This window comes from Danio rerio, chromosome 12, assembly GCF_049306965.1.
Source record: "Danio rerio strain Tuebingen ecotype United States chromosome 12, GRCz12tu, whole genome shotgun sequence".
Taxonomy (NCBI): Eukaryota; Metazoa; Chordata; class Actinopteri; order Cypriniformes; family Danionidae; genus Danio; species Danio rerio.
In genome coordinates, this window is record NC_133187.1 from 18694549 (window position 1) to 18718359 (window position 23811).

The 23811-nt window shown below is 33.1% G+C and overlaps 2 protein-coding genes across 8 annotated transcripts in view; one reads left to right on the forward strand and one right to left on the reverse strand.

Moving 5' to 3' along the window:
• Positions 1 to 1566: 1566 nt before the first annotated feature.
• On the forward strand, positions 1567 to 16824 carry acta2 (actin alpha 2, smooth muscle). Its single transcript, NM_212620.2, has 9 exons — positions 1567 to 1616; positions 3828 to 3999; positions 7211 to 7339; positions 7807 to 7917; positions 12340 to 12424; positions 12508 to 12669; positions 13402 to 13593; positions 14138 to 14319; positions 16317 to 16824. Exons 2-9 carry the CDS (start codon positions 3871 to 3873, stop codon positions 16458 to 16460), a joined length of 1134 nt encoding a protein of 377 aa, NP_997785.2. The 5' UTR covers positions 1567 to 1616; positions 3828 to 3870; the 3' UTR covers positions 16461 to 16824.
• A 2620-nt stretch (positions 16825 to 19444) lies between these two features.
• Positions 19445 to 23811, reverse strand: part of stambpl1 (STAM binding protein-like 1) — a 37248-nt gene continuing 32881 nt past the window's right edge. For 4 of the 7 annotated variants that reach the window (XM_073918346.1, XM_073918344.1, XM_073918345.1 and 1 more), the window contains exons 10-11: positions 20766 to 20865; positions 19445 to 20632 (exon numbers count right to left, since the gene is read on the reverse strand). In XM_073918346.1, coding sequence (XP_073774447.1) covers positions 20576 to 20632; positions 20766 to 20865 — 157 coding nt within the window. In that variant the 3' untranslated portion in view covers positions 19445 to 20575. The remainder of the gene's footprint in view (positions 20633 to 20765; positions 20866 to 23811) is intronic. The other 3 variants (XM_073918343.1, XM_009306678.4, XM_009306677.4) reach the window with 1 other exon arrangement.

The following is a 23811-nucleotide window of genomic DNA, read 5'->3' on the forward strand; positions in this document are numbered from 1 at the left end:
TTTTAAAACCATGACTTTTCCAAACCACGGTAAGCTGGTTATGGCCTTATAGCACAGAAACCCCTTGAAATATCAAAATAACAGAACATTAAACACTAACAGATCTCCCTCTATATAAATCTTTAACAGAAACATGCTGAATAACACTTACTTTTAACATTTTACTCTCTTTAACATTCAAACGGCAAAGTAAGATGTCAATTATAAATTTGCTGTTGGAGTTATGCTTAATTTAAGAGAGTTAACAAGTTCATGTAAGCATTTTTAATAAATACAATTACCTTTTAATAATATTACACTTTCAGAAATAAAGGTACGACAGCTGTCACTGGGATGGTACTTGAAGGGTCTATTGTGGTATGTATATACCAATATAGATATATATGTCTCATCCCCGGCTCGTTTTTAACTGCTGCTCCAATCACCAGTCTCACCATCTTGTTTCCTCAACTCCTATAATTGCTCTCCTTCACCAGCCACCTCTCATCATACCCATGCACACTCCCCTAAATTCTAATTAGACTCACCTGCACCAGTAATCACAGTCCCCCATAAAGACTCCTTGTTTCCAGTCATTTAACGCTGGAATTGAAGTCAGATGGTTCACCTCACCTCCCCCTGGCTCGCCTTCTTCTGTTGATGTTCCCCTTCTCCTCTGGACGTTTCTACCAACCTGTGGATGCACACACTGTGATAAAGGGTAGTGACTTTGTATACTGATGGTTGAATGAAGATCCTTATTTACGTTGTGAACAACGTACTCCTCTGCTCTCCATCTAAGAATATCACTTACCTGCTTCTCCTGTTGAACAATTCACTGCGTTTTGAATAAATTGATGAAAAGTGAACCATCCTTGTCTTCATTGTGTGAGCGTGACCATATAAGTACCTACAAACTTTAAAAGGAACACGTTTGTACTTTTTTAGGTACCAATATGTAACGTTGAGGTATTAATATGGACCATTTGGGTACAAATTTGTACCTTTTGAAAAAGTACCACCCCAGTGACCACTATTGTACCTTTTTATTTCTGAGAGTAGGCATGGGACGATAATGATGGGACGTATTCAAGGTATATCACGGTTTAGAAAAGTCAAGGCTTTGTAACCGCCAAAATTTTCTGTTCCAAACGTATGCATAAGATTTTATTTTATTTACTTTTTGCTTTGTTTTTACAGTACAGCTTGGGAGTTTAAACTTTTAAACTCGTGTGACCTATGTACTTAAGTGACCAAATGTCTTTGCCATTCCTTCTCAGGTGTGGGCCGTGGTGAGCGTCTGTGTAGCAGATCAGGCCCAGCCCTGTGTTTATTCTCGTGCATAGTGAAGTCCCCACAATTTCTGAGGAGAAAAAAGGAAAAGGTCCATTGGAATGCCCAGAGTAAGGAGGCAAGAGGCCGCCCTGGTGCTGCCCGGATTGGAGTGTTTTCTCCCAGTCATCCCTATAAGGCTTTAGTGGAGTGAGGCTACCGATCCGAGTGCAGCCCAGGCTCCTTGTTTGGGATGTTAGAGGGTGTGGTGAGCAGAGATGGAAACTACATAAGTACACCACAAACCAGTGAGGTGTACACCATCACCAAGTGGCTAAATACCCCCCCGGCCCAGCACTGTCAGGGTAAGTGCCACCTAGCTTCTCTCACCTCCTTCTCTTTCTATTTTGCAAGCTTTATCTGATTACTCTTGAAACTCGCTGTGTAAAGGGTCAAAGAAGTGCTGTTGTTGTTGTTGTTGTTTTTTGCACAGGTGTAAGCTGGCTTTAAATATTTTGGCTGGTTAGAGTGTTTTCTGAGAAAGATTTGATCTACATTTCTGTAAATGTGATTGTGAGGATTGATTTTCCTAGAGACGTGCCTTCTGAAAGATACATTTTCTACCTATCTTCCTTTTCTTTAAAGAAGCACTTAAAGTTTTAAAGAACAATTCTGCATGGTTGTGTCTAAAGCATCCATATTTTAGTATCTTTATTGTGATTTTATAGTAAAATCTCTGTGGGTGTGAGTGTTTTTTAAAGAGAGGTTCTGAATGGCTGTTGAAGCCTGTCTGATTTGTTAGGTTTTTGACTAAATATGGTTCTTCTGGACCGCTGACCAGTCCCCTCTTTTCCTCACCCACTCTCTCTTTTTTCATAAACTATTAGGCAGAGAGAGACTGAGAGAGGGAGAGACCAAAGACAGACATGCTTCCCCATCATTTCCAAATTAGGAAGTTTTCCCATGGTGCTCTCAGCAAGGGTCTTTAGGAAATGTGTGTACATATACATGAGTGTGTGTGCACATATAGAAAAGTACATTTTTCTTCGTAATGTATTGGTATTGTTATAATTGTGTTACTACTAACTTTTTAGGATATATAACATATATTTAGAAAATTACATTTAAAAGACATTTAAAATACTTTTTAAACACTTTAAATTTATTGATCAATGTGTAAAAATTAATTAACAAATTAATCCATTATGGGTTTCCCTTATTGCATTATGTTTTGCCAATTTTTAGCAATAAATGTTTTTATTTATTTGTTAACTCTTTAAGAACCCCACCAAGAAAAAAAATGTTTGGATTGCATTTCTTAACTCTTAATGTCACTAGTTACCACACTCAATGCCTTTTTTAACACATCCCATAGTTTCTAAAATATCAGCCTCTACTAAATGGTTGTAAAATCTACTAAATCTTTATTTTTTGAAGCATGAAATAAAATACTTCAGATTCTTATTTAACATGTTTTCTTGTTGCTGTTTTTTTTTTTTTTTTTACAATAAAACCAAAATCGAGTGTAGTCGTACAACAGGATTATATTTGTTTGATTTTCTTTGTAAACTAACAATGCTTTGTGTGTGAAGCATTATTTAAAGCAGTCATTATTTAAATGACTTTAACATTCATTATTTAAAACAGTTCAAACATGGTCAACCGTTTGGTAGAGGGGCAGTCAAAGGGTTAATGCTTATCAAAATAAGCATGTTGTTTCATTTTTACACAAATAATTTGTTTTACTTTACAACATTGAACATATTTTCACCCGTAATTGTCATTTTCAGTTATTTGAAACTTTTGTACATTTTAATTTGGTGTAGATGAACAACTGGGACTACTCATCTTTATTATTATACTTTCTCAAAAATGATGTTTGTTTTATGTATATTATATTTTATTTTACAAAAGTTTGAATTATTAAATGTGAATGATGTCAACGCAGAGTTGACGCTTGAAATCAAAACTTCTTCCTTAATGCTTACCTGGAAAACGAAAGATAGGCATCAATTAGTTTATGAATGAACATAGCAGGAACACCTTGAATTCCTATTATTCCTATTTATAGTTTAATGGGTGCGGTCCAGTCTTATCACACAAAACTCCCATAGACATAAATGGTTGTTTCCGGTCTGATTTCTGACTCCGATAACTGAAAAAAGAAAACTTTGAAAGAACAATTTTTTCAGTTTGGTCATGCTTTACTTTGATGATCCGTTTGTTGAATTTAAGTTCAATTGCAACTAATTCTCATTAGATTATAAGTAGACTGTTAGGTTGGGGTTAGGGTTAGTTTAAGTTGACATGTACTTGCAAAGTTTCTTATAATCAGTTAAATGTCTGTTGAAGTAGCAGTATCACCAGATATTAAACTGACATACAGTCTACTAATACTCAAATGGATCATAAAAATCAAGGGTTACCACCAGTTTATATGAAATGTCTCCAGAATATGATTAAGCTTACCACTGGGAGCAAAGGTGTTCTGAAATTAACACAATACATTAACAACACACATTGTTGTCATGGGCTATTATAACTCAAAATATGTAAGCAATGATGTTTTTTTGCAGTGATTGTCTCCTGTTGGAGTAAGAAAGGATATCCGAGCTGAAAATGTGTGACGACGAAGAAAGCACTGCCCTGGTGTGTGACAATGGATCTGGACTGTGTAAGGCAGGCTTCGCCGGGGATGATGCTCCCAGAGCGGTGTTCCCTTCCATAGTGGGACGTCCCAGACATCAGGTAAACCACCTATTGTACCACAAGTCAGCAATAAGCACAGCAGACCATCAATAATTTTAAACCTAAAGGGGACAGATATTTGGCAAACATTTTCAACAATACATAGTTGAACTTAAAAATATTAAACCCCCTGAGTTATTAGCCCTACTGTTTAATTTTCCACAATTTCTGATAAACGGAGAGAAGATTTTTTTAACACATTTTTAAATATAATAGTTTTAATAACTCATTTCTAATAACTGATTTATTTTATCTTTGCCAAGATGACAGTAAATAATATTGGACTAGAAATTTTTCAAGACACTTCTATACAGTTAAAACTGACATTTAAAGGTTTAACTAGGTTAATTAGGCAGGTTAGGATAATTAGTCATTGTATAACAATGGTTTGTTCTGTAGACTGTCGAAAATTATATGTAGCTTAAAGGGGCGAATAATTTTGACCTTAATGCTTAAAAAAAAAACTTTTATTCTAGCTGAAATAAAACAAATAAGACATACATATTATCAGACATACTGTAAAATTTCCTTGCTTTGTTAAACATAATTTGGGAACTATTTAAAAAGTAAAACAAAATCAAAGGGGGGCTAATCATTCTGATTTCAACTGTAAAATGTATCATCATAAACTCACAGAGAGTTTCTACTATTTCATTTAGTAATGGCGGCTGGATTAGAGAGTACAAGGAAAACAGAAAAAAACAGAACTAGGAAAATCTTTTTTTCATTCTTTGACAGAAAGAATCCCATAGAGTGCTCAGCATATCGAAGTACACCTCTGACAAATCTTTCATTTGAATTCATATTTTCATATTTTTTAATTAAAACATTATATTCATATATAATATACCATTAAATTAATCCATACTAATGATAAATCTGGAGCTAATTGAACAAAATAACTTTCATAGTTCAAATTTATGTTAACGAAAAATATGAAATTTGATTTTAAATAAAAAAATAGTAAAAATCGAGAGAGAAAAATAAATAATTGAAATTTAGCAATTTGTATTTTTTTTGCAATATTTCACATGAATTTAAATGTATAATCTTTCTATTTTAAAAGTGAAAGATGTTCAGTGAATAAAACATTATCTTGATAAATACATTTGTTTAATAAATCTGTTTTGTTCAAATGCATAAAAATATATGACCTATATTCACTGAGAAATGTATAAAAATATTAATCTTCAAAATGGCGTGTACTCATTTATGCTGAGCACTGTATATATAACTCATAGTGCCTTTATATTGTGCCTTTATTGGGCCATATTTTGTGTTTTCAGTTGACATTATGGTAGGATTTAGAGGTGAATAGTTTTATTAAACACAACTATTAAATAGTTTCAGATTTAATATGTTATTTTTTACTGTAATGTTTCCAGTACTTCCATTTATTTATGGACCCTTTTTACAAGAGTGTTATGACATGTTTATTGGTTATCATAATGTTAAATCCTTGAAAGTTGTTAATATTTAGATTTTAAAAAGCCCTATTAACATTTTTATGCATCTATGTACGTATTATATCATCTTTGCGTCAAGTTACAAAAACAAATAACAGCTTAATGCAGTGTCTATGGGGCTGAGAAGAAATTAGACGATATTTTTTCCTCTAGCTGCCATCATCAGTCTCCCACAATTTTTTCCCTTTTTCTAAAAGTCTTGATAACACCATCATGGAGTTTTTCTTTTATTATTTCAGCAAGTAGAATTGTAATAAAATTATTTGTTGTACTCTCCTATTCACTGTGCCGTACATTTTTCCAACTGTGATGACTTCTGCTGCTGAGAAACCCAGAAATTTGAAAAGTGTCCATTACAGTATGTCACATAAAAAACTCGAAAGACAAAAAGCAAGGCAAGGATATGTGTGTGTGATTGCATTTAAGTGTGTGCGGGAGGATGTGTGTGCTTGTGTATTTTATTAAAAAAGTCTATTTCATATTCAATTGAATATCAAAAACATGAGACAAAGACAGGTTTGTCGAAAGCCATCTCTATTGCCTTCAGATGTTACTTAATCATCTTATTATTGACCCATAGTTAAAAGAACACTTTACTCTTTTGGAAATAGGCACGTTTTTCGAGTCAACTGGAGTTAAACAGTTGAATTTTACTATTTGTAATCCTTTTAGCCAATTGAAAAATTATCACATTTATTTCACAATGATTTTACTTTACTTTTTTTTTTTTTTTTGAATGAGATGCTAATGGCCTTCAATGATTTATGCTAAGCTGTTTTTTGTTCAGACAAATAGGTAACTATTCTATTGAGTAGAAGACACAGTAAATTAAGAATACAGTAAATCTATATTATTATTAATATTACCAATATTATTATTAAGTCAAAATGATTAGCCCCCCTGAATTATTAGCCCCCTGTTTATCTGTATAATTTCTGTTTAACGGAGAGCAGATTTTCTTAACACATTTCTAAACACAATAGTTTTAATAACTCATCTCTAATAACTGATTTATTTTATATATGCCATGATGACAGTAAATAATATTTTACTAGATATTTTTCAAGACACTTCTATAAAACTTAAAGTGACATTTAAAGGCTTAACTAGGTTAATTAGGTTAACTAGACAGGTTAGGGTAATTTGGCAAGTTATTGTATAATGATGGTTTGTTTTGTAGACTATCGGAAAAAAATAGCTTGAAGGGGGGAATAGTTTTGACCTTAAAATGATGTTTAAAAAATTAAAAACGGCTTTTATTCTAGCCAAATTAAAACAAAGGAGACTTTCTCCAGAAGAAAAAATATTATCAGATATACTGTGAAAATTTTCTTGCTCTGTTAAACATTATTTGGGAAATATTTAAAAAATAAAAAAGAATTCAAATGGGGGCTAAAAATTCTGAGATATCAATAGTAATATACATTTTTTTTTGTATTCTTGGCCTAAATTTATCACTTGATTGAAAGTAGACACATCAAAACAATAATACTGAATAGATTTAGCTTGTATCCTTGGCTAGCTATAGTTTAATGTGCAAATTCACTTAAACCTGGGCTTCTGCTAAAATTCATGTTATGTCATGCATTCAAGTTTTTATTATTGAACTACATCCAATCACTTTGTGGAAAGTTGGACTCCAGCCCAGACTGTCTACGTTCAAGTATGTAAGAGATCAAGACAGAGTTAGCTGGAAGTCACTCACTTTTTTTTGTTGTGCTACGGTTTCACTTTTTTTCCCTTAGGGAGTGATGGTAGGAATGGGGCAGAAAGATAGTTACGTTGGTGATGAGGCGCAAAGCAAGAGGGGAATCCTGACTCTCAAGTACCCCATCGAGCACGGAATCATCACAAACTGGGACGATATGGAAAAAGTAAGCAGATCCTATCAAGCAAGCCAACAGAAACAAACCTAAACAAGATTATTCCAAATAAACACACAAGACAAAACAGTCCACTAAAAATATCTTCTTTTGGTAAACACGGCTTATCTTGTTTTAGGCTCAAATTTATTTTCACAGTATTCCCATATTACATACAATAGGCAGCATGTGATATAACTTTTTACATCTACATTACTCAAGAGCACTTTTCCAAATAACTCTGACTCACACGTTGAAAATATTCCAGCGTCATTCATTTCACACCACATGGTGTCATATTTTAACACATGCACACATCAGAGGGTATTATTTGGAAAATGAATGTGATGTTTGTCATTCTGTAATAATGGGAATCAGCTTTCAATTTCCACACAAAATGGTTCATTAGCCCGTTTATTTTCTTAATAGTGAATTTGATCATTGTTTGTTCATTGTTGCCCATTGTTTATGTTCACCAGATCTGGCATCACTCTTTCTACAACGAGCTCCGTGTGGCTCCAGAGGAACACCCCACTCTGTTGACAGAAGCCCCACTTAATCCTAAAGCCAACAGGGAGAAGATGACCCAGGTTAGAGGTGTCACTGAGAAACCCAATAATGGGTACACATTTATTTTTATGGTCCCTTTTACACATTTTGTTACCTTGCAACTACATGTTAACAAATTTTTTAAGTAGTATTAACAGTAGGGCTGGGCAATATAGCCACAATGTAAGTCTGATAATGATATATATTATGTATATCCGTATCATTCTAGTACCATTTTTTTTTCATTTCAATCCATTACTAGTTCATTTAATGACCAAATGTAAAGGACTATTGCTTTTTATATCTTAAATTATGTACTTAGAGGTGTATTTGTTCATATGTGATCTCTTTTCTCACTTTATTTAGAGCTTAAATGTTTGATGAAAATTTAAATGAATGTATAGGTTCCAAAATTAATGATTACAGGTCAAACATAAAAATAACAAACATTGCTAAATAAAATGTAAACATCACCATGTAATATGGTAACATTGCACCATGAAATAAACAATAGAGTATAATATGAAACGATAGAGTATTTATTTTGTCCATACAGTATTTTCATCATCATTTTGCACAGTCCTTATTTATAGACTGTCCATTAATATTTACAGACACTATAAGCTGACAGACTACATTCAATGTTTCATTAGATTCAATTAGTTTTATTTCAGTTCTCACTACTTTATTCATAAAATCAATAAACCATAGTTATTGAAAAAGGTGTAGACCGAAGCCTTCCCTTCTTATATTGACACCCTCATAATCTACTAATCCTCTTATGAGAATTAGTTGGCATTTAGTTGCAATGTAACTTATAGTAGACAAAATATGTAAAAGAAACCATCAAAATACAGTATTGACCTTATTCAAAATTGCGTGTGTTCCGCTGTTGCCTATGAGAGAAATGGCTAGGAATAATAAATGGCAGAAAACGTTCTGGACTATACTGACAATAAAAAATATATATATCAGTTTGTAACATCAAGCAGCGTAACCAGTTGTTTTAACGTCTAAAAATGAATGCAAGTGAATGAGACCTGAAGTGTCAAACCAAAGATTTTCAAATTGCTGCGCCCACTCGTACACAGCGATTAAGGTCAATAAATCAACAATGTAAGAATCATTTATAAAACTAACAGCATGATCAAAATAACTTTCAAAAATAACTTGACTTACCAAATAACGAGTGTATAAACTAAAGCATTACACCATGTACAGTAGTTTTATCTAGAATTTAACAAGTGAAGTTAGTTAAGTGAGTTTTGTTCAAAAACAAGGATTCATTGGGTAGTTTGTACACGACTTCATTATACTACTACTTCATTCAAATTAATTGAATATATATTTAATATAGAATGCAGCATGTACATTACTTCTAGTTACCTATTTATAATAGTGAGAGATTATTATCTCTTTAAAAAGAAACAAAATTGATTTTCTCAAAGTTTTTCATGAATTGTGTTCCTAAAAAATAAAGAATTAAAAGCTATTATTTTAATACAGTTAGATGGCAAACAGCTATTATGCTTTGAAATTAAATATTAAAATAACATTTAAATACCAGAACTAGACTTAAAATAACATTTTTTAAAGCCCGAAGGCAACAGGTTAGAGCTGAATTCTTATGAATGAGAAACTCATGCAGAGAAAACGTGAAGATTTCACTTTAAACAGTCACGTTGTTGAGATCAATCGTTGAGATACGCCTACACGAGTATCACAAAACACCTACAGCACTTTACTTTGTGGAATTTCACTACTGTATATCATGTTTCAGTGCTAAATAATGCATGAAATGCACACAGATGATCCATAAAGGTTAAGCCTTGCGAATAAACTTTGAGAAATTTCCTAATAAATTATTCATTATTGTTTTTGTCATATCACAACCATTATATCATACATGTTTGACATATGCCTGTATGTGCAATATAAAAAAAGTCAACAAAATAAAAAAACTCATGTAGTATAAATTTAATATCAAATCAAATATTTTAACAAAAACATATATATTACATTTTTTAACATATAATATACATTCCCTTTCTTCAATTTTTTTTCAAAAGCAGCTTTTAATATGTAAGTTACACTAACATTATGTTATATAAGTTTAATGTTTTGCTTTTCAAGAACTATACATTTTAAATCTGAGATAAGTGTGAGTGAATAATGAGCCAAATGAAAGCAGATTGCTGAGTTTACATACAAAAAACTGTATATCCTAAGGGACAAAAGTCTTGCTGTGACAGAATGTTAATGCTTGGGGTTTGCACTTTGAACTCTGATTATCAAGCTACAAGTATGCAAACCAGCTCGTACTGCATTGATAGAATAGAAGCAATTTGTTCATGTACAATTTCAGTAATAATACAGTAGTTATCTTTATCTTCTCATCAGTGACATGCAACAGTTTTTCATGTAACAATTTAGCATTTTCGTGGACAATTTAATGCTTCCACACTGTACATGCCACATTAATAAAGCGTCCGTGTCTGAGGGTCAATCTGTTTCTGCGTCAATTGGCATTTCTGTGTAGAGTTTGCATGTTCTCCCCATGTTTGTGTGGGTTGCCTCTGGGTGCTCCGGTTTCCCCCACAAGCCCAAAGAGATGCGCAATAGGTGAATTAAATAAGCTAAATCGGCCGCAGTGTATGTGTGTGAAGGAGTGTGTATGGGTGTTTCACAGTGTTGGGTTGCAGATGGAAGGGCAACCACTACGTAGAACATATGCTGGATAAGTTGGCGGTTCATTCTGCTGTGGTGACCCCTGATTAATAAAGGGACTAAGCGGAAAAGTAAAAGAATGAATGAATAAATTACTACTCAGTTACAGTAATCTATGTATTCGTAACTTTCGCTAATTTACACACCACTGATTTTAGGACAACAAATCTGTGTAAATTCTGTCGTTTCCAGTACAAATCATTATGCTTCTTTTTGTTTTAATGTTTGTGATCACAGTAATTCTGCCAGTAAAGCACAGTAATGATGTTAAATAATGTAAATAATTTATTCCAGTGATGGCAAAGCTAATTTTTCAGCAGCCTTTATTTTGTTTTTTAGTATTACGGTAGGGGCAGAACAGGGGTCGCAGTGGCTAGCACAATCGTTTTACAGCAAGAGGGTCGCTGTTTTCTGTTGGAATTTCTGTGTGGAGTTTGCATGTTCTCCCAGTATTTGCGTGGGTTTCCTTCAGGAGCTCCGGTTCCTCCCACAGTCCATACATTAGTGTATGTGTGTGAATGAGTGTATGGATGTTTCCCAGTAATGGATTGCAGCTGGAAAGGTTTCCGCTGCATAAAATATATGCTTGATAAGTTGGCGGTTCATTCCAATGTGGCGACCCCAGATTAAGAAAAGGGACTAAGCTGAAAAGAAAATTAATAAGTATTACAGTAGGTGGCATAGTGGCTTAGTGGTTAGCAGGGTCATCTTACAACAAGAACATCCCTGGCTCAAGTCTCATCTGGGCCAGTTGGCATTTCTGTGTGAAGTTTGCGTGTTGTCCCAGAGTTTGCATGGGTTTCCTTCCAGTCCAAAGACATGCAGTACAAGCAAACTGGGTAAACAAAATTGGCCATAGTGTGTGAGTGCTGGAACCGCATCAGCTGTATAAAACACATATGCTGGAATAGTTGGTGGATCATTCCACTGTGGCAGCTCCAAATAAGGGATTAAGCATAACGAATATGAATGAATGAGTATTACAGTGTGTGTATCAACATCAAAAACAGATGATAATTTTTTCAAAACTTTTTATTAAAAATAAAGTTTAAAAGAACAGTTTTTTATTCATTCATTCTTTTTTTTCGCCTTAGTCTTTTTATTAATCTGGGGTCCCCACAGTGGAATGAACCGTCAACTTATCCAGCATATGTTTTACGCAGCGAATGCCCTTCCAGCTACAAACCGGTACTGGGAAACATCCATACACACTCATTCACACACATACACTACGGACAATTTAGCTTACCAATTCACCTACAGGTATACCACATGGTTTTGGACTTGTGAGGGGAAACCGGAGCACCCAGAGGAAACCCACACAAACACGGGAAAAACATGCACAAAACTCCACACAGAAATGCCAACTGACCCAGCCGGGGCTCAAACCAGTGACCTTCTTGATGGGAGGCGATTGTGCTACCCACTGCACCACTGTGCTGCCCCAACCGTGTTTTAACTATTACCAATGAATATTTTATTTTGCTATTAGAAAATTTGCAGAAGTAATGACATGATTCAACTTGCAAATCATTGTTTTAAACTACCCATTAAAAAAAAAAAAAAAACATTTGTATGAAAAAACATATGTGTTGTTTTTGATCTTGAGACTTTATTACAATGTCTAACGACCAGGTATCAGGACCATTTATTTTACTTTGCCATCTAATAAATCGTAAAACTATTGTTTGATTGCTGTCTGTGTTCATTAACAGTGCTGTTCTGACTTTGTTTAGATCATGTTTGAGACCTTCAATGTTCCAGCCATGTATGTAGCTATTCAAGCAGTGCTGTCTCTCTATGCTTCTGGACGCACAACAGGTCAGATCTCCTGTCAAACAGGACACAGCCCGAGCTTGCCTTCAAAGCTGCACATTAACAAGCGCTTTGTTCTTCTCCAACAGGCATTGTGCTGGACTCTGGTGATGGTGTCACCCATAACGTACCCATTTATGAGGGCTACGCTCTTCCACATGCCATTATGCGTTTGGACTTGGCCGGCCGTGATCTCACTGACTACCTCATGAAGATCCTAACTGAACGAGGCTACTCATTCGTCACCACTGGTGGGTTTGGACACATACAGTATGTACAGTAAATATAAAGAGTACAAGCCAGAACTATTAGAAAACCCTACTTATTTTTGTCCCTTGATTTCTGTTTAATGTAGAGAAGATTTGTTCAACACATTTCCAAACATAATTGTTTTAACAACTCATTTCTAATAATTGATTTATTTTATCTTTGCCATGATGACAGTAAATAATATTTGACTAGATTTTTTCAGGACACTTCTATACAGCATAAAGTGACATTTAAAGGCTTTATTAGGTTAATTAGGTTAACTACGCAGGATATGGACAATAGGAAAGTTGTTGTATATCAATGGTTTGTTCTGTAGACTATCGAAAAAATATAAAGCTTCAAGTAGGCTAATAATTTTGACCTTAAATTGATTTAAAAATATTTCAAAGCTGCTCTTATTGTAGCCAAAATAAAACAAATAAGAATTTCTCTAGAAGGAAAAATATTTTCATACTTACTGTGAAAATTTTCTTGCTCTGTTCAACATAATTTGGGAAATATTTAAAAAAGAAAAAAAAAAATCAGGGAGGGGGTTGGGGGGCTAATAAGTGAGTATTTATTTACGGGATTTTTGTCTTATCAGATAAGAAAAATAACAGATATAATCCAATTAGTAGAAATTAAAAATTCTAAAAAAAAAATTAGCAATTTTTTAAATAAATCAATAATTAATTTGATTAATTTTCTGAGTGACTCTTGTGTCTCATCTACAGCTGAAAGAGAAATCGTCCGTGACATCAAGGAGAAGTTGTGCTACGTGGCTCTGGACTTTGAGAATGAGATGGCCACCGCTGCCTCTTCCTCCTCTCTGGAGAAGAGCTATGAGCTTCCCGATGGACAGGTCATCACCATTGGCAATGAGAGGTTCCGCTGTCCTGAGACGCTGTTCCAGCCGTCCTTCATCGGTGATCTCTCATCTCTTTTACATCAATCAAATTAGAGCACCTTGATATAAATTGGTGCTGTCTAAAGATTCACCATGATTAATCACATCAAAAATTAATTGTATTTATATATTATGTAGTATTGTATTTCCCAGTACTGGGTTGCAGCTGGAAGGGCATCCGCTGTGTGAAACATATGCTGGATAAGTTGGCGGTTCATTCCGCTGTGGTGATAAATAAAGAAACTAAGCTGAAGGAAAATGAATGAATTAAAATAAACCATATTTATACACATTGAATAGACATACATTATGTAAATCCAAACTATTAATGTGGAATTTGATTAATCGTGATTAATTGGTTGACAGCCCTAATATAAATGATTAATGATGCATTTGAAGAGTTCATTTGCAAAAACAAATAACATGATTTTTATTATTTTCTTTTATAAATCTTTTTTTTTTTTTTTGCAAATGAACTCTGATGTCAAATAAAACATAATTGTGAAAATGGATATAAAAATAACAGATATGTTTGTAGACATTAACTCTTTGTTTCTTGTCAGGGATGGAATCTGCTGGTATTCATGAAACCACCTACAACAGCATCATGAAATGCGACATTGACATCCGTAAGGATCTGTACGCCAACAATGTGCTGTCTGGCGGTACCACCATGTACCCGGGCATTGCAGACAGGATGCAGAAGGAGATCACTGCTTTGGCTCCCAGCACCATGAAGATCAAGGTTAGCACGGGCTGATTATCAATATACAATTTAATTGCTATTATAAATCTTACATTATAGATTCATTTTCTGCCACATATTTTATTGTTAATCAAACACATAGACACACTTATTTCTAAATGACACTTTGGCTGTGCGTACGATCACAGGGAGAGCAGCTGACATGGAAATAAGACATGTCATTTTTATAGTTCTTAAATTCTCGATTTAATTCATCTTTATTTCGATAGAGCATTTACAATGTAGTTTCAATTCAGTTTTCAGAGTTCAGTTTAGTTGAGTTCGGTGTGGTTTAAATTTCACTGCTAAAAGTCCAAATACTGAAGAGCAAATTCATCGATGCACAGCTCCACAAGTCCCAGACCAAGCAAGCCAGTGGTGACAGACTATATGAATAGAATTAAACAGTTAAATCAGCTGTTTCAACTAGAAATTCTTTCAAAAGCGCATAGTTACTTATTTGTTCAAAAATGCTGATTCATTGAATCATTCAAGCATTTTTTTAAATACCAAAATAAGTGGACTGCAGTGATAGAGTGCTACATATTTAGAAATGTGGGAGATTTACTGTAATATTTCCATTAAAAAAAATCAAAGTGATTATCTCTTCAGTTCAAGGTTTAGATTTTGTGTCTTGAAGCTGCTTCCATTGCGTTTAATTGCATTCTTAACTGAATAACATATTTGAAATAAAGAAAAAATAGCTGTGTATCTTGAAACTACAATTGTAACAGATAAAAATGAATCCACAGTATTAATAAAAGTGCATAAGCACTGTTTAAAAGAACTTTACCTTATATGTTCTCATTTAAAGGGATAGTTCACCCAAAAATAACACTAAACTCAATATACCCTAATATACCCTTTTGTGATTCATTCTTTTTTTGACCACAAAAGCTTGTATTTTAAGTTGGAAACCTGTAACCATTGACATCAATAGTATTAATATTTCTTACTATGGAAGTCAATGGTTACAGGTTTTCAGCTTTCTTTTAAATATATTCTTCTATATTCAACAGAAGAAACTCATAATAGTTTGAAAAAAGTAAAGGTTTAGTAAATGATGACAGATTTTTCATTTTTGGCTGTACCATCCCTTATTGCTCCACCTATATAACAGTTTAGATTAGGGGTGGGCAAACTCGGCCCTGTAAGGCCGGTGTCCTGCACAGTTTAGCTCCAACCCTAATCAAACACACCTGCTTATAGATTTCTTGGGATCTTAAAGACACTGATTAGCACGCTGCTCAGGTGTGTTTGACTAGTGTTGGAACAAAACTCTGCAGAGACACCGGCCCTCGAGAATCAAGTTTGCCCATCCCTGGTTTAGATCAATATGATGGCAAAAGTAAATAAAACATTACTAACCACATAACTACACCGTAAAACCTAATAATTAGGGTAACTCAAACCATTTGAGGAAACTTATTGCAACAAACCATTTAAGTTCAAAAACTAATCCCGATGAGTACTGTGAACAAATCCATTTGAGTAAACGAAGCAATTTGAGCACAGTAAAGCCCAATAAATGAACAGAACTCAAACCAACTAAGTACTTTAAAACCCAATAAGTTAAGGCAACTCAAACTGTTTGAGGAAACCGATTGAGACAAACCATTTGAGGTAAAAAAAAAAAAAAAAAAAACGAATCTATCTGAGTACTGTGAACTTACTCCATTTAAATTAAAATAATGAGGTATTTAACCCATTACCTTCAACAATGACTTTAAAACTCTTTTCAAATTAGTAGAATTAACTTTCAGTCAATATTGAGTTAACTACACTTATTTCATTTGATAAAGTTGACTGTTGGTTTTTACAGTGTAATACTGATACTGACTAAAGTTTCTCATGTAATCTGTAATACTCAATAACAGACTACACATTTACTACAGATGACTTAAGTACCATAATCTGAATTACTAATTAAAATATATATATATATTAATAGAAGTCTCTTAACAACACAAAACTAACTGTACTGTGTTTGTACTCAGATAATCGCTCCACCTGAGCGCAAGTACTCAGTATGGATCGGCGGCTCCATCCTGGCCTCTCTCTCCACCTTCCAGCAGATGTGGATCAGCAAGCAGGAGTATGATGAAGCCGGACCCTCTATTGTGCATCGCAAGTGCTTCTAGACGACACCTCCAGCCCCCTCCTGGTCCCGTAATTCTGCTATTGCTTCATAGCCTGTAAACTGTGAACCTGCCCTTTATTTCCCTCTATTGTATTGTCTTTGCACTGCCCACTTCTGTTTGAATGTTCTGATCTAATTATGTCATGACCATATAGAGGTGTTTTCGGTTGGGTTATTAAGCTTGAACGTGCTGCCAATAAAGAAGATTGGGGGGATTTTTTTTAGGGTGGTGAGACTCCAGAGATGAGGAGAGCGTGTTATTCTTCCTATTGTGTTTAAATGCTACGAGGAAACACAACTGCATGTCGGCTTTCAGGCAGTCTGTTTGGATTTCATATGAAGGAATAAAGCTCAGCAATAATTAATTTGTCTTTTCATTGCTCACTACTGAGAAAAACTAAGAAAAACAACACGGTACAAAAAAAAAATCCAAAACACAAGTGAAAAAAATGAGGCGGTGATTAACATTGTTGCTTAACAGCAGGAAGGTTTCTAGTTCGAGTCCCAGATGGGCCAGTTGGTATTTCTGCATGGAGTTTGCAGGTTTCCTCCGGCTTCGCTCACAGTCCACAGACATGCGCTATAGGTGAATTTAATAAACTATTGGCCATAGTGTATGGGTATGAGCTTGAATGAGAGAATGTATGGATGTTTCCATGTACTGGGTTGCAGCTGAAAGCGTATCTGCTTCATAAAACATGGTTAAATAGTTGACGGTCCATTACGCTGTGGCAACCTCTGATAAATCAGAGACTAAGCTGAAGGAAAATGAAAGTTGTGAAAGATTAACCTTCACATTCCTAAAGTATATTGTACAACAGCTTCAAAATTCCAAGGCATGAAGGCATCAAGGCATGTCCAAATCCAAATTCTGCTTCACTTCTTGTCTATTGTGCATTCCATTTCTGATCATTTAGCTAGACAAGTTAGTATTGTAGTACTAAGGAAATATTTCGTTTTTTATAGCCAAAAACTCTCATATTTGTTGTGTGATTAAATTGTAATGCAGTCTGTTGATTTTTGCTAAAGTGTACAAACTCTGCCTCTGAGTCACTTGCTAATAGGGCAGCTGTCTGGGCTTGCAGATACACCCAATGTTTTTTTATTATAACAGCAAAATATATATATATATATATATATATATATATATATATATATATATATATATATATATATATATATATATATATATATATGTATATGTATATGTATATGTATATATATGTACATATATATATATATATATATATATATATATATATATATATATATATATACATACATATATATATATATATATATATATACACATACATATATATATATATATATACATACATATATATATATATATATATATATATATATATATACATACATATATATATATACATACATATATATATATATATATATATATATATATACATATACATATATATATATACATATATATATATATACATATATATATATATATATATACATATACATATATATATACATATATATATATATACATATATATATATATATATATATATATACATATATATATATATATATATATATATATATATATACATACATATATGTATATATATATATATATATATATATATATATATATATATATACTATTATATAACTATAATAATAGTTTTAAAAACTTATTTCTAATAAATGATTTATTTTATCTTGATGACAGTAAATAATATTTTACTAGATATTTTTCAAGACACTTATATACAGCTTAAAGTGATATTTAAAGGCTTAACTAGGTTAATTAGGCAGGTTAGGGTAATTAGGCAAGTTGTTGTATAACAATGGTTTGTTTTGTAGACTATTGAAAGAAATATGTAGCTTAAAGAGGCTAATAATTTTGACCTTAAATGGCTTTTAACAAATTAAAAACTGCCAAATTAAAAACTTTTATTCTAGCCAAAATGAATCAAATAAGACTTTCTTCAGAAGAAAAAATATTATCAGACATACTGTGAAAATTCCCTTGCTCTGTTAAACATCATTTGGGAAATATTTTTTAAAAATTAATAAAAAATGTAAAATAATTTAAAACAAATATTATTTTTTACATTACTAAATAACTATTATATTAATATCTATTGTCTCCATTTCCCTCACCATCGTCATTTACTGAATATAGTTAATATACTATATATTATAGTTAAAACAAAATATCTTTCTACAAAAAAAAAAAAAAAAAAAAAGTTGGAAAAAGTTGCCAGCCATAATATTATTTTTAGATTGACTTATTTAACAATGGCTGTGTACACAGTCTTCCAGTGGTCTTGGTAAACCACTGAGTATATCTCTGTAAAATGGCAGCATTCTCCAGCCTGAAAAATATCATGAAAATACAATCTTTAAATAATATGCAGAGCATCTTTGTAATATATACAAGTTTTTGAGCTTCATTTCAATTAAAATTATAACTAGTTTATAATTTATTGTTTTATTATTTCTTATATATATATATATATATATATATATATATATATATATATATATATATATATATATATATATATATATATATATATATATATATATATATAGTTCATTTTCATTCTTTAATTTTCTTTGGTTTAGTCCCTGATTTATCAGGGGTCGTCACAGCAGAAGAAACCACCATAAATACATTTTATTTGTAACAATAATATTATTGAAATAATTTTTATCTGCCAGTAATCATAAACAATGAGAATTAGTTGATTTCAATTAATTTAGGAAAGTCAAAAATGTCCTTTAACTCCCCACAAAATTAAAATGAACGAAAAATAAAAACATCAAATGCCCAAAAGACATCTGACATGTTGAGGCATATGACTGGTTTCATGCCTGTGATGAATCAAACAGCTCTTTTCATCACAATATATGAATCATTTAGTTTTGTAAAATGATGTAACGTTTTAATCCAGATCATTTACAGATTGCAGTGTCATTGTGTATCAAAGAGAAACCAGATTTTTTTGTTATCTTTGTCACTTTTATTAACAAAGGCGTTGAGGAAAGAATGGTGCTTGAACAGACACAAAAGCCTCCTTGTACTGTCCTGTTCACAAAGAGCCACAACAGCACAGCATCAGTGGAGCCATTGGCACACACAGCTACACGCTGGAGAAACAATCCAATCCACAACAGACAAAACAAACACTTCTGCAATCTTCCACTGCTCACAAAAAAAGCTTCCTTCTCAAACCACAAAAGTAGTGGAGACCAAAACAAAATCAGTTGGTTAAAATGAGGGAATGGTATACCCTGAGATTAGCGCAGTCAAGGCTGAAATCTGTTGCCTGTAAACAGGCCTGTTCTGTTACAGGAGCTTTGGTGTGCACTAAGAGATCCCAATCTTGTTTATACTTTTCAAAAATCACTTTCCTGTAACCAGATCCACATTGTAAAAAAAAAAAGAAAAAAAAAAAGAAAAAAAGAAAGAAAAGAAAAAAGCTCACTCACCAACATCGGGTAATTGGGATATTCTAAGTGTTATTAAACTGAAGAGAAAATCTAAATTATAGTCTGTATTGCATTATTTTAAAGTTGATCTCCTGCCTTATATTGCATCTTTATTAATTTGACCATTAAAAATAATAATGGACTCTCTAAAGTTGAGTCTGAGTCTAAAAAAATCTGTTAGGTTTTTGTTAAAAAAACAAACTATTGGTTATTCAGTGTATATTGTGTTAAAGAGATAACTGCACGTGATATCAGTGATATATTAAAGGCAAATCATACACACTTTTGTAAAAAGTCCTGAAAACAGTTCACATTTTAGCAGCCTTATTGTACAGTATGCCTTAATAAATGGCGCCATCTTGAGGACAAACAAGCAAAATGGGCGTCCAAATATACCACACGTTCTGACTAGAACATACTGGCCACGAACAAAAAGCGCATGATGATGATGATCTAAAAAAAAAAAACAAAAAAACACCAACTTCACTAAACCTGCTCACAGCAAACAGCGCAGCTGAGGGGTTCTGTCACAGTACCTTTTTGTAAAATAAATAAATACAAAAAAGCCTTCAAGTAAAGAAAGATATAAATAGAAATTCTCAATGGTTTGTTGATACTGATATTTTCCATCTTCCTCTGTCACCTGAGGTCCAGGACTATCGTTTTTGAGTCTTTCACCACAATGTGCTTGCAAATCTGCAAACAGAAAAAAATTGGAAATGTTTCACTTCTCTAAATGCGTTTCGCTTTCAGCGTTATGGTTTTTTAAATAAAAAGGAATAAATAGCTTCTGATTTCCATATTCACAGCTGGTTCAGAAAATTCTTACAGTGAACAGAGGAGGGTCTTTCGAGTGGGGGTGAAAACCTTTCAATCTGCATCCGGCCACTTCTCCCATTCCAGCACTGGTGAGCCGGAAAACTCCTGTGCTGAAGCAGAAAAATGACACACGTTGGTCAAATTATAATGCAAGAACAAAGTGTTATTGATATTGTGCATTTATGAAAATAAACTTTTTTTTTTTTAAATGCAGCATGTAATGTGGTCTGCCACTTTTTAAACGTTTGGGTTAAACATTTAGACTTGTGAAAGTAGTTTCTTAACAATGCATGTAGTAATATTTTTTTATTTAATTAGTTTTAGAATTTTTTTTATATATATTTATGTTCAATATTACACATACTTAATGTTTACATTATTTTGTTATTTTTAGAGATGCTCCAATGTGTCTAATGGCAATATTTATTGGTAGACATTTGATCAGGTTAAAACTATCTGCAATGAAAAGGAGGATCATACACTCATCATCAAAACACTCGTTAATTTGTTATAATAATACACATAATAATGTCATGTTTTCCTGAGTTTTAAATAGTGTTAGATAAATGTAATGCCTTGTGTAACAGTTCAGCAGATGTTTTATTAATATCATTCTGCGGTGGACTGAAAACAGTAATTCAGCGATTATCTGTAATGTTTCTTGCCCATGTCAACATAACTTGTAATGTTCATTCATGTTTTTATTTTGCTATACCAATAGTAAATTGCTTTTGCTTCCAGCTATACATCATTCTTTGCTTTCAAATCTGGAACCGGTCTGATGCCGGATAGTGCACATGCTGCCTTGAAAAATTCTTACTGCCTTATATTTTTTAGTTGAATCAAAAAACAATTTTGTCATCTCAACTTATGATAAATACAAAAAATAAATATTATGTTAAACCTTAAAATAGCGCTAAAAAGATTTAGTTGAAACATGATTAATTTTAAATAAAGTTATGTTATGCTATGTTATGTTATATAATGTAATGTGTATATAGCGCATTTTTCATGTATGGTAATACACCCATAGCACTTCACATTCATAAGGAGGGGTCTTTCCACACCACCACCAGTGTGCAGCATCCACCTGGATGATGTGACGGCAGCCACAGAACAATGGCGCCAGTGCGCTCACCACACACCAGCTATTGGTGGACTAGATATACAGTGATAGAGCCAATTCAGTGGATGGGGAAGACTGGAGGCCATAATCGTTTAGGGCAGATTGAGAAAATTTGGCCAGGACACTGGGGTTACACCTAATGACCACAGAGATTCAGGACCTTGGTTTAATGTCTCAGCCGAAAGACGGTCCTTCTTGTTAAAGTATCATAAACATGAGCTGTTTTTACCAGTAATCATGTCTGTCTACCACTGATTAGGCAACATATGGAATGAAACATCTTTTTTTTTTTTCCCAAATCGGGACAAACAAAAATTGAGCTGTCTGATTAAAAACAGTCATGTTGTTTGGAACCTAAACTTCTGGTAGGTTCCCATTAGGTATATATCTACTGTAAGGAAAGGCATCCGCTGTATAAAATAATCAGCGAAGTATGTGGTGGGACATTCTGCTGTGGCGACCCCTAATAAAGAAGGTAATAAGTCGAAGAAAAGCAAGTGTGTAAGTGAGTCTGCCTTGACCCAGATTCCACTCTACAATAAATGTATGCCGATGCTCATTTCCCAAAAGGCCTCAATTATTATAGAGCTGCTGCTACCCCACACGGAAAAAAGTCAGTTCTAAAATGACAGAAATGATCTGATGAGGCAGCGATTAATTTGTTTGTATCCTCCTTTTCCTACACCTCATGATGATTATGAGAGTAATTTCAGTAAAACCATGAACAATCAGTGTGAAATATTTAAAAAATAAATAAATGAAAAAGATGGATACCTTGATTTGTTTTTTAACTTTGCTCATTGTAAAAATCAAGATTGAGCTTTTCAATAACAAAAGTATTGAGCAAGTAGTAATAATATGAATTACAGCTGTTTTAGTAATAATTAATCATTTTTGTACTATTTCATATTGTATTAACATAAGGAATACTACACCACGGCCAGATTAAAACATATTAAAAGAACATTAAAAACTAATTTTGCAAGAAAGATATTTAAACCATATGTTCATAAATAGAAATATAAACAGAGTTGGTTTTTAGTAAGAAGGAATGTTAGTGATTTGGTGTTGGTCCAATTGGGTTGCTTTACATAAAATTATTTAAGACCTAAAACACAATATTTTTAAGGCGTAAAATTATGTTTTTGAAATTTAAGACATTAAGACTATTTAAGACCCCGCGGATACCCTGTATATATATGGGACATTCTACCAAAAACGCGCATTATCTGTGCCTAAAATAAAAACATAAATACAATGAATAAAAAGTATTTCATCCCTAAAGTTTCTAAAATTGGACTGATAAATGTATATGTCATTCATTTGGATCTCATATTATTTGTCTTCATTAAAACACTTTACAAATGTACAAACCCAGTCATTGGGCTCTAATTTGACAGTCCATGCGCAAAGTGCAAAGCGCAGGGCACAAACGCATTCAGGGCGTGTCAGAATCCACTTTTGCTAATATAAGGATGGAAAAATCCGCTTTGCTCTGTGGCGCATGGTCTAAAATGGTTGAGTTTATTTTCTTAATGAGTTATAGATGTGGTTTGAGAGTAAACCAATCTGAGTCTCATCTCCCATTCCCTTTAAGAGCCAGTTGTGTCGTGCCATGGTGCAATTGCTATTTACATGACGTAAAGTAAGTGTAAGTGGAAAAACCGAGCATTTCACTAGCAAGAAAACAGTTAAACAGAGCATCTACAGTGTGAGAATGAAAGATAAATTATTAACTTTCACTTTCGCTCTCGTGGATAGGAAAACTTATTGTAGTCACAGAAATCAATTAGCCTATAGATAATTAATTTTGTTTATTAAGCGCAAAGATTTGTTTCAAAACTATTTCTAAATTCAGTTCTAATTTCCAGCAAACGATTAAATGAATAATAAAGAAGTGTGGTCAAAAAACTGAGTTATATCCAAATAC

Coding starts and splice junctions, on each gene's coding strand:
- acta2 (NM_212620.2), top strand. CDS start 3,871: ATGTGTGACGACGAAGAAAGCACTGCCCTGGTGTGTGACAATGGATCT. Junction 12,670..13,401: donor CTACTCATTCGTCACCACTG/GTGGGTTTGGAC, acceptor TCTCATCTACAG/CTGAAAGAGAAATCGTCCGT. Junction 13,594..14,137: donor GTTCCAGCCGTCCTTCATCG/GTGATCTCTCAT, acceptor GTTTCTTGTCAG/GGATGGAATCTGCTGGTATT.